Below are 12,517 nucleotides of genomic sequence, written 5' to 3'. Positions count from 1 at the left end.
CTGCCCGGAAGGGGAGGTAAGAGTGGTGAATACGTCACATGGGTTTTAGGCGACCTGTGGAAAGTGGCGTGGTGGTAGATCCAGCCTCAAGGAGGGGAAGTTGCTACAACACGGCGACCGAAGGAAAACGCGGGTCCACATTTGTAAGGGGACCATACCACGGATAGTGCACACAGGGGGAGTCCATGTAGGAGTCCTTAACCTGTGGAGCACCTATTCCAGTACAGGGTAGATTAAGTACCTGCAGTGGATTGGGTCGGCGAGTTCCTCCGCTGAACTGTGAACCCACAAGGGCTAGAGAGGAATCATCCAGGGATCCGAGGAGTGGGATCTCCTGGGATAAAAAGCACACAATTTTACCTCAACCGAGGGAAAGGGTGCTATATGCAAGTCATTCACACGGCCAGCCCATCAGCGTGTTACCGAGTTCTACTGGCTCGGACCTGAGAAAACATGGGATGATACTGAATCAACCCTGAGACTGTAAAATCTTGCAAAGGTATTGGGTGTTCATACATATGTGCTCTACATATGTATGCCAGGGAGGTCCCCCTGGCCAGTGCCCATGAGGACGCAACACTCCTTGTTGAGTGAGCTCGGACCTGCAAGGGGGGGCACAGCCTGGGTGTGATAGGCCAATGAATGACGTCCACTACCCAGTGGGAAAGCCTCTGTTTGGAGAAAGCGTTCCCTTTCCGCTGTACCCCAAAGCAGACAAAGAGCTGCTCAGAACATCTAAAGCTCTGCGTGCGGTCCAGATAGGTACGTAAAGCACGTACTGGACACAGCAACGAAGGGGCTGGGTCTGCCTCCTCCCAAGGCAGCGCTTGCAGGTTCACTACCTGGTCTCTAAAGGGCGTGGTAGGAACCTTGGGCACGTAGCCTGGTCGCGGTCTTAGGATCACGTACGTGTCTGCTGGACCGAACTCCAGGCAATTGTTGCTGACAGAGAACGCTTGCAAGTCCCCGACCCTCTTGATGGAGGCGAGCGCGATCAGCAGGGCAGTCTTAAAGAGAGGGCCCTGAGTCCAACTGATTCTAGCGGGAGGGATTTAACCTCCGGGCACCTCTTAGGAACCTGATGATTAAGTCGTGCTTACCCAAGGACTTGCCATCTACTGCGTCGTTGTGGGCCACGATAGCAGTGATATACACCTTAAGGGTGGAAGGTGACAGCCTCCCCTCCAGCCTCTCTTGCAGGAATAAGAGCACTGACCTAACTGCGCACCTCTGCGGGTCGTCGGCCCGGGAAGAACACCAATTTGCAAACAAGCGCCACTTCAGGGCGTAGAGATGTCTGGTAGAAGGGGCTCTGGCTTGGTTGATCGTGTCTACGATGGTAGGTGGTAGACCAGCTAGATCTTCCGCGTCCCGTCCAGGGTCCAGACGTGGAGGTTCCAAAGGTCTGGGTACGGATGCCAGAGCGTGTCCTGCCTCTGAGAAAGAAGGTCCTTCCTCAGGGGAATTTTCCAGGGAGGGGCTGTCACAAGGAGTATGAGGTCCGAGAACCAGACCCGGGTGGGCCAATAGGGAGCCACTAGTGTGACTTGTTCCTCGTCCTCCCTGACCTTGCACAGCACCTGTGCAAGAAGGCTCACTGGGGGAAAGGCGTACTTGCGCAGCCTCATGGGCCAGCTGTGTGCCAGTGTGTCTGCCCCGAGGGGAGCCTCTGTTCGGGCATACCAGAGCGGGCAATGGGAGGTCTCTCGGGAGGCAAACAGATCTACCTGGGCCTTGCCGAATCATTCCCAAATCAGCTGGACCAGCAAGCGTGATGGTTGGGAAGTGAAAGCCACGCATCCAATCTCTGTGCTAGGGGCACCAAAGGGACAAGTATTTTTGATGTACCCGGCAGGGTTTCGCAGCGGGCGGAGCAGGTAGTATGGCGTCGGGAGGCAAGGGTGCGTCCCGAGGCTCTAGTGCTGAGAAAAGACTCAAAGCACTTATCTTGCTCCGCACACCCGGCAGGGGGTGGGTTAGCAACTGAGGAGGAGGTCCGTCCGCTGAGGCGTCCTCTGAACTTGTCGGAACCGGCCGGCCGGGGAACAGTCGTGGGGCTGAAGGTGGGGGGTCCGCGTCCAGCATGCCGGGACTGTTGAGATCTGGTGGCAGAGTGCTGTAAGAATGGCATTTGCGGGCCAGGTGACCCAGAGACAAACGAAATAGCTCTATTATTGAGAATTTGGGTACCGCAGCCCCATCTGGGGGGGCGGCAAATGAAATGAATTCAACAAATGATTATCCTCCCGGTCCTCCAATGGTGGACGGAGTGGTCTTACCATCTCGAGGAGGTCCGTGAGACGGGGGGGGGGGGGTCTGCTTCCTGCGAGGACATGAACCATCCACAAACGCTGCCTCGGTGTGATCGCAGCCCAGACACACGAGACAGTGCCTGTGGCCGTCTGAAGCGGAGAGCACTCTACCGCATCCAGGAACTACACAGGGGCGGAAACGCATCTTTACAAAGACGCATCCTGAAAAGGACGTTCAACACCACTGTGTATTGCTCTTTTAGAGGGAATTACTCTTTTAGAGAAAATCACTCTTTTATGTAACACTCTTTTAAGTTTTGCACTGTCGAAGCGCCAACTGGGGAAAACTGCACTGCCGTGCAGAGAATGAGAAAGCCACTGAAGTGCACCGTAGATCCAACAGCAGTATCGCTCAGAGGTAGAGGAACAGGCGTGTGACTTGCAGCTCACTGCATACACGAACATCAGCTCCGAAGAAAATTTCTGAATGAAACAGACGTATTTCCCCGCCTTTATACCCATATGTCCGGTGGCAGGACATGCAAATTCTGTCCGCCAACTTCTCATTGGCCTTTTTTCATAGATCAGATGTATATTCGGCACTCAAGAGAGACCTCTAGTGTCGCTTCTTCGACACAACAAAGCTTCTGTGAGCTGAGAGCGCGGATCTCTTTCCAACAAGAGATGAGAGATTGCTGTGTTATCTGCCTTACAGAAACCTGGCTGGCTGCGGAGATTCCAGACTCGGCCATCGAAATCACGGGCTTTTCCGTGCACCTAGTGGACAGAGCGAAAGACCTCTCTGGTAAAAGCAGAGGTGGTGGTGTATGTTTTATGATCAACAAATCATGGTGTGATCAGAGGAACGTACATTTCATCAAGTCTTTCTGCTCTCCTGATCTGGAATATCTCATGCTTCTGTGTCGACCATTCTGGCTACAGAGGGAATTCACAGCGGTCATCATCACAGCTGTGTACGTCCCCCCACAAGCTGACACAGACCGGGCACTCAGTGAACTGTATGGGAGTATAAGTGAGCAGGAAACCGCGCACCCTGAGGCTTTGTTCATTGTTGCCGGGGACTTCAACAAAGCAAATTTTAAAACAATAGCACCAAAATACCACCAACACATAAACTTCAACACACGAGGGAACCGGGTTTTAGATCATTGTTACTCTCCTTTCCGGTATGGCTACAAATCCCTCCCCCGCCCCCCATTTGTCAAATCGGACCACTCTTCCGTTCTGCTACTGCCCGCTTACAGGCAGAAACTGAAACGGGAAGCACCCACCCTCAGAACGATCCAGTGCTGGTCGGACCAATCAGACTCTGCGCTACAAGACTGTTTTGATCACGCGGACTGGGAGATGTTCCGGTCCGCCTCTGATGAGGACATCGAGGTTTACGCTGACAGCGTAACGTGTTTCATCAGGAAGTGCGTAGGGGATGTTGTTCCGACCAAAACAATACGGATATACCCCAACCAGAAACCATGGGTTAACAGCGATGTTCGTGTGGCACTCAATGCACGGACCTCCGCTTTTAATTCTTCTAACACGGAGGAGCGTAAACAAGCCAGTTATGCCCTCCGTAACACTATCAGTGAAGCTAAACGCCAGTACAGGCACAAACTTGAAGGTCAGTTCAACAACACTGACTCTAGACGTATGTGGCAGGGAATTAACATCATCACGGACTACAAAGGGAATAAAGACACCGCTGCATCTCTCCCAGACGAACTTAATACATTTTATGCTCGTTTCGAGGACAATAACACCGCCCTCGCGGAGAGAGCACTCGCGGCTGACGCTTCAGAGGTTGGTTCACTCTCCGTCTCTGTTGTGAATGTAACCCAATCCTTCCAACGGGTGAACATCCGTAAAGCTGCGGATCCAGAGGGCATTCCGGGCCGCGTCATCAGAGCGTGCGCGAATCAACTGGCTGGTGTTTTTACGGACATTTTCAATCTGTCCCTCTCCTTGTCTGTAGTCCCCACATGCTTCAAAACATCAACCATTGTGCCTGTACCGAAGCAAGCCACAATCACTTGCTTAAATGACTGGCGTCCTGTTGCTCTGACTCCCATCATTAGCAAATGCTTTGAGAGGTTAATCAGAGATTACATCTGCTCTGTTCTGCCCACCTCTTTGGACCCATTGCATTTTGCCTACCGCAACAACCGCTCCACTGATGATGCCATTGCATCTACACTACACACTGCTCTCTCCCACCTGGAATAAAGGAAAACATATGTGAGAATGCTGTTTGTAGACTACAGCTCAGCATTCAACACCATAGTGCCCTCCAAGCTTGATGAGAAACTCCGGGCTCTGGGCTTAAACAGCTCGCTGTGCAGCTGGATCCTGGATTTCCTCTCAGGCAGACGTCAGGTGGTTAGAATGGGCAGCAACATCTCCTTATCACTGACCCTCAACACTGGAGCCCCGCAGGGCTGTGTTCTCAGCCCACTCCTGTATTCACTATACACACATGACTGTGTGGCAACACATAGCTCCAATGCCATCATTAAGTTTGCTGACGATACGACGGTGGTAGGTCTGATCACTGACAATGATGAAAGAGCCTACAGAGAGGAGGTGCACACTCTGACACGCAGGTGTCAGGAGCACAACCTCTCCCTCAACATCAGTAAAACCAAGGAGCTCATAGTGGACTTCAGGAAGAAAGACGGAGAACACAGCCCCATCACCATTAATGGAGCACCGGTAGAGAGAGTCAGCAGTTTCAAGTTCCTCGGTGTCCACATTACTGAGGAACTCACATGGTCCGTCCACACGGAGGCCGTTGTGAAGAAGGCTCACCAGCACCTCTTCTTCCTGAGACGGCTGAGGAAGTTTGGAATGAACCACCACATCCTCACAAGGTTCTACACTAGTACTGTAGAGAGCATCCTGACTGGCTGCATCACCGCCTGGTACAGCAATAGCACCTCCCGCAAAGGGTGGTGCGAACTGCCAGAAACATCATCGGAGGTGAGCTTCCCTCCCTCCAGGACATATATACCAGGCGGTGTGTGAAAAAAGCTCGGAGGATCATCAGAGACTCCAGCCACCCAAGTCATGGTCTGTTCTCACTGCTACCATCAGGCAAGCGGTATCGCCGCATCAGGACCCGTACCAGCCGACTACATGACAGCTTCTTCCCCCAAGCAGTCAGACTGTTGAACAATTGATCTATCAGGATCAATAATTAGCACTGCACTTTATTCATCTATAATCTCACTCTGGACTGTCAACATATTCTCCTCAATACAACTACTTATATATATTTCATATCCTCTTTACTTATTGTATATTGTGTGTATTGTCTACTGTACATTGTATATAACTGTGTTGTGTAAGTATGTGTACAGTTGATATGTAAATTGTGTTGTGCAAGTATGTTGTTTACTGTAATTGGTATATGTCTCATCACTGTCATGACTGCTATGTTGCTCGGACCTGCACACAAGAATTTCACCTACTGTTGCACTTGTGTACATGGTAGTGTGACAATAAAGTGATTTGATAAAGTGATTTGATTTAAAATAATCATAACAAAATCATTATAACAAGTGGTAACCTGCAATATAGCCTAGCATTTCTATCTATATCTACTTGACTTAAACATTGGAATGATTTTGTCTGAGATATTCAAGTTGATTGAGTTAAATAATATTTGTTATTGGAATCAAAACAGTTAATTTATATGTTTTAAGATTTACTTTTTTTCAGCAATGTTTAAACAACCGAAAATTAGTGCTATTAAATATACTGTAAGTTACTGCCACCTACTGCTATTGGGACCAAAATGTACTTGCAGCTCACACAGCACTTCAGTGACTATTGTAAAAGTGATTGGAAGAAAACAGAAAATATGCAGAAAAAGACAGCTTCAGGACGATTTCTCTTCCCAGTTCAGCCCTGTATATATATACTGTATACACTGTGTACACTGTGTAATATATATATATATATATATATTAGCTGTGCAGCAAAGCTGTTAACTGTATCTGTTCAAATTACAAAATGATCTGTCTATGTATTCGGAAATAACCGGGGTGTGGGCGGAGCTTAAATCGGAAGTGCATCAAAACTAAATCAAATGTCCATTTTTAAATGTTACTCTACCATTTATAGGCTATTTATATTTTATAGTTTCTATGAATAGAATATGCATTTTCATAACAATAGCATAATAATAATTATTATTGTTATTATTATACAACAATTATATAACATATTTTTTTCTCTTACCAGATTAATTTGTAGGCTACATTCCTGTGGAATATGTTGTGGATTCTCCTGGTATTTCAGATATTGATATCTGCATAAAACAGAATTTTATCTTGTACATGTATAACAACATTATTCAGGAGTGAAATGTGAAATGTCAAGAACACATTTTGCAGTGAATAATAAATACAAAGTCAAACATCAAAATAAATTCAAATAAAATATAGCATAAAAACAGGTGACAATTCCGTAAATCTATCAGTCTTTTTTATAATAAGACACCATTATTTAGTCAAATAAAATAATGTAAAATTTAGATAGTGCCTTACCAGAGTTAGCACAGTTTAAAGAACAAGAAAAAAGACAGAGCATGTTTCAGTTTCTTCATTTTACATAAGGAGGAATATTCAGAATAGAAGAATACACTATTGATCATTTACGGAGCATTTCAACTTTATTCAGAAAAAAAGTCTTAAAAAGATAATTTTCTTAATCGCTGATGTGGATATAAATGTGGTTACATTTCAAAGACAGATAGATCCGGCTCCGAAATGAATAACTTCAGGTCAGGAATTTAACATTTCCTCAGTTTTAGGCCATAAATAAATACATGAGAACCACACGTGAATCGTGTGATATATTAACATAGATAATTCAAGAAATGGAAAGTGTATATGATGTGGTATCTTAAGGTGGGTGCACACTGTACGATTTTGGCCACGATTCTGCCATCTGAGACAAAGACCTTCACTCGTCGCAGGGCAAAATCTGCAATCTTACAACAACTTTCACTTTTCATGTTCACAAAAGGCTGATTAATAGCCTTTGTGTTGATCTTTTGTTAATGCTACACTTGACAAGCTCCAGACGTGCACAAGAAACCGCAAACTGAGTCGAAAACGTGCCCATCCGATCTGAAATCACAACGTGCGCATTTTCATTCATAAGGTTTAAAATTTAGAAATATTAGCTGCACAGATTCAAAAATTCGTTGTAATTTTGGACATGTTTATTTAAAATGTCGCTTTATCCTTGTGCCTCTTGGATAATCAGTCATACAAATAACTTGTTTTTCAGTGAATCCTTGTAGTATAAGCTCCCACTATAGTAGATCACTCCAATCCACTCCAGAGCCTCTCCTGCAGGCTGACGAATCCAGCCTGTTGCTGCACTAGTAACTGAATAGGAGACTTTACAGTTGATAGTCAGAGTGTCACCAGGTCGAACAGTCAGGAACTCAGGCTGAGTGATGTCTAATGAAGAAATACCTGTTTGAAATTAAATAATACAAGATTTGTGAGATATAGTGCATTCAGTTTGAAGACTAAGATTTTATTTATTTTGATTTTATATATGTGTGTGTGTGTGTGTGTGTGTGTGTGTGTGTGTGTGTGTGTGTGTGTGTGTGTGTGTGTGTGTGTGTGTGTGTGTGTGTGTGTGAAATCAACATTGTTCTATATCACAGAGAAAAGTGAACTTACAGGATGCCATTGCCAGAAGCAACACTGAAAATGAAGAGATCATGATGAAGGTAGCAGCCATATTTTACAAGCCAGTTTGAACTGCCGCTGTTCTTTTCCCTTCCTCTAGTGATCAGATGAATGTCTATAAACTGGCTCACTGTTTAAATATGGAGCAGAAAATTTACATATATGTGCCGAGCTGGTAATGATCCTAACATACTCAGTCAAGAATACTTGGATTGCACAGTATACAGAACACACACACACACACACACACACACACACATACACATATATATAGTATACAGTATACATTATACAGTACATATAATATATATATATATATATATTAATGCTTTTGGAAAACCCTTAGTTATTTCAATCTAAGCGTTCAACTATTTTAACTATGTTAAAAAATAGCTTTCCCCCATATTTGTTTTGTAGCATCCAATCAAAGTGTTTCATTGTTGGCTTGTCTTATCCAATGTGTAACATGATCACAAAAATGATTGCCTTGCATGATAAGTCTGTCCTGGCCAACTTATTGAAGACACTATTGTAAAAGGTTGTTTAGTGCAACCAGTATGTTTTTGTGATTATTTACAAAAGACTGATGGCCTGACTTTTGCCTTTTTGCAGTAATAGCGTGTAATCCTTTTGCTTTTTCCTTTTTACATCCAAATGTCACTCACCACATCCAACATAGGAGGACTGTTAAGTTAAAATTAATCTACATGAATTGGTTTTACAATTTGAGCTTTGCTCTGTTTGACAATAGCCCTGTTCACACATGCAACCAGATAAATTACAGGAAAATCAGAGAGTTGGCTTTACTGGTAAATGTACCAAATGTGCTTTTCACGCATACTATCAAGGAAATGTACAGTATAGGTTATGATACAACTTCATATTAAGGAAAATTGCCAGAAAATATTTACCAGTATTTTCAAAAGGGTCGTGTTCACAAACTGGAAATTGTAGGTCATTTTCTGGAAAAGGCTGTATGTGTGAACGCGACTATTGTGTATACAGATAGTCTTTACATTTGTTGGCCTTCAAAAAATAGTCACATATAATTTAATAAAATATTTATATACTTTTGTTTTACATACTTTTTATTTCTTTTGTGCTTTTCATTCAACATGTTTTTGAACAGAAGTGCTTGTGGTTTGTGTCACTGTGTATTCTCGAGCACAGTAATACACAGCTGTGTCCTCAGTCTGCATATTCTGTCCTTTAAGAGTTACTGTGCTGCTGGAAGAGTCTCTGGTTACCTGATATCTACTCTTCAGTTTATCACTGTAATATGTGTTACCGCTACCACATATCTCTCCAATCCATTCCAGAGCTTTTCCTGCAGCCTGACGTATCCAGTGAGTGCAGTAGCTGCTGTCAGTCAGTGAATATCCAGATACCTGACAGGTCAGTGTCAATGCCTGACCAGGCCTTAAAACACTGGAAGCAGGCTGATTCAGTTCAACACAGTGGACACCTGGTGAAATTATGACATGATTAAGCATTGTAATTGCGAACATTAATTTGGAATAGTGCTGTGGTTACTAACACTTACAAGATATAGCTGCAAGCAACAGCAAGAACAGATTTGAGCAACACATGGCTTCAGTTGAGCTGAGCTGAGCTTGAGCAATCTGTTTATAGTCATCCATCTCTCAAACTGAGGAGAGGGTGTGGAATATTTGCATACAGGACTGTATTGTAACTTTTTAACTCATCTCTTTTTAGAAAGAAAGTAATTAGGAATTAGCAATAACATATAAATGGTGTTAAAAGAGTGAGATTCATATACGCTGAGTAATACTTGAGATTTTATTGTGTACTACACTGATGTGCTAATAGATATTAAGAGATAATACTTTAACTCAGTGGTTTTCAACCTTTTAGACTCCAAGAACACCCATTGTCGGAGAAAATATTCAAAGGCACTCCATGTAGTCCATAAGATATTTATATTATCAGATATTTCCTTAAAATTTGTGATTCCAGAAATGTGTAGAACTATATATTTGTCATAAAAAGCAAGCTGTTGAAAGGAGTTATTACATTTTTAGCATTTTCAGTAAGTTGAATTATAATAATTATATAAAAAGTATAACAATCTATCATATTTCAAATCATTTTAAGAGATCTTGAGGCCCCCTAGTGGGTCCCGACCCCCTGGTTGAGAATCACTGCTTTAACTTATCAGTAAATGCTGGAATTGAATGTGCATGGTGTACATTTATGTGGTGCACTTAAACAGGCACTGCCTGGTCTTTTTGAAGAGCTGCAACACTTGTCGAGCAAACTATTATACTATTATATTATTTGTGTGTGTGTGTGTGTGTGTGTGTGTGTGTGTGTGTGTGTGTGTGTGTGTGTGTGTGTGTGTGTGTGTGTGTGTGTGTGGGTGGGTGGGTGTGGGTGTTCACTAATATATGTGTAATAGCATATGGAATTAACCTTAAAGCTTAAATAGGATCCACATTTAGCAAGAAAATCTTTTTGTGCTTTATTTTATTTGTTTGTTACATCCACACAAATGCTCATGGGGTTTGCTATTAAATAGAAAATAAAGAATATTATATGTGTCTTGCTGATTTATACATGTAGCTGTATTAAATAAAACAGACCAGTAGAAAAGAAGAGAGAAGCAGACACAAATATGTGGTCTCATGCTGGAACAGGTGCATCCTGTGTCATTACTTCAACAGAAATATATTTGAATTTTCCATTTCGATAATGCTAAATAACACAAGAAATAAATGTAATCTGCATTATTAATATTTACTATTTTGATCAGATAAACTAACTTTAAAATTAAGATTATACAATAACTTCCTGTATTTTAGATTACATTTAAATTCTGCTTTAGATTCCACTAAATCGATTATTTATTACTGATCAAAAGTTAAAACATTTGATCTCATACTAAAAGGATCTGTATGAAAATCCAAATTGACTTGGGGTAGTCCATAAACCCTTTTCCACCTATTAAAACACTATGAACCAATGAATACACATAAACATTGTGTTTAGGCTCATCGTCCTCTGTGTTTAGCAGACTTTTTTATTAGTCTTTTATACAACTTAAAAACTTACAAATATTATACTGGTAAATTATAAAATTAAAGTAAATAATGGTGTTTGAATGTTCTAAAACACACTTTTCTTTTTTAACTTTCACAAGATCAGTGAAAATGAAACGTTTCCATCAGTAATGCCAAAAATGGCATCTACTATTTTATAAAAAATATTATATTTTGCCTGTATGTTAGTAATAGTAACAGTAATGGCAGTAGTTGTTGTTGTTGCAGACATTTTCCATGAATGTCCTAATTTATGATATGATGATGTTTTTGTACTGGAAGGCTGTTAGTGTGTGTCACTGTGATTCTCTGGCACAATAATACACAGCTGTGTCTTGAGCTTGTATATTATTCCCCTTCAATGTGATTGTGTTACTGGAGGTGTCTCTGGTGATACTGAACTTGTTTTTCAGTGAATCCTTGTAGTATAAGCTCCCACCACTGTAGATCACTCCAATCCACTCCAGCGCTTTTCCTGCAGACTGACGAATCCAGCCTGTTCCTGCACTAGTAACTGAATAGGAGACTTTACAGTTGATAGTCAGAGTGTCACCAGGTCGAACAGTCAGGAACTCAGGCTGAGTGATGTCTAATGAAGAAATACCTGTTTGAAATGAAATAACCAGATAGAGAGATAGAGAGAATTTAAAGAATATTAGGGAGCTTTTTAAAAAAAAAAAAAAAAATTCTGATTCACATAGAAAAGTGAACTTACAGGATATGATTGCCAAAAGCAACACTAAAGATGACCAGAACATGATGTATTTTACAAGACCGTTCAACTGGACTACAGCTCTTTGCAGCTCCTTCTGCTGATCAAATGAACATCCATAAACTGACGGATGCCCACTGTTTAAATATGGAACAGAACATTTACATAAGCATACAGAGCTGGTAATGAACCACCCATGCGGATAACAAGAACATACAGGTTACATGAAGAGACATGACACTATAAACGTGGTTTTAAACAAGACTTTGCTTGAATTTAATGATGAATTTAATAATTAATGATGAAGTCTTTTATTGTGTGTAAACAGTTTACAGACAATGTTGTTTAATTTATTTAATCTACCAAAATGTAGACTAAAGGAAGAAACATTTAATGACTCACGCTGCGTTTGTGCATGTGTGTGTGTGCATGTGTGTGTGTGTGTGTGTGTGTGTGTGTGTGTCCTGTTTATTGCATGGAATTAAGATGCATATTATGCATCTCTTTTGACCAATTGTGTTCAGATTTCGAGGAGATTTCTGCATAATTGAAAGCATATCAGTCATTACATTATTGTGTTACTGCATGATCAGTGTATCACTTTATTAATAAGGCACAAAAAAGTATAGTAACAAAATGAAAGCACTAAAAATCGGCACATCGTTGCAGCCAATTACTTGCATTTAATCAAATTGCAAACATTAGCTATACTATTAGAGCAGAATTGTCAGTTATTTTAGAGGAGTACCTGCAGTAGAGCTGTAGAGA

The 12,517-nt window shown here is 42.1% G+C and overlaps 2 gene segments (V, D, J or C); both read right to left on the bottom strand.

Moving 5' to 3' along the window:
- Positions 1 to 9,084: 9,084 nt before the first annotated feature.
- LOC127652314 (Ig heavy chain V region 914-like) lies at positions 9,085 to 9,568 on the bottom strand. The segment is given in 2 exon segments: positions 9,085 to 9,443; positions 9,522 to 9,568. Coding segments are annotated over 2 exon segments (405 nt in total).
- A 1,765-nt stretch (positions 9,569 to 11,333) lies between these two features.
- LOC127652313 (Ig heavy chain V region 5A-like) lies at positions 11,334 to 11,852 on the bottom strand. The segment is given in 2 exon segments: positions 11,334 to 11,641; positions 11,753 to 11,852. Coding segments are annotated over 2 exon segments (351 nt in total).
- Between the last annotated feature and the right edge of the window lie 665 nt (positions 11,853 to 12,517).

This window comes from Xyrauchen texanus, chromosome 12, assembly GCF_025860055.1.
Source record: "Xyrauchen texanus isolate HMW12.3.18 chromosome 12, RBS_HiC_50CHRs, whole genome shotgun sequence".
NCBI lineage: Eukaryota > Metazoa > Chordata > Actinopteri > Cypriniformes > Catostomidae > Xyrauchen > Xyrauchen texanus.
Note: the sequence above shows the minus strand (reverse complement) of the source record. Positions and strands in the feature narration are given on the sequence as shown.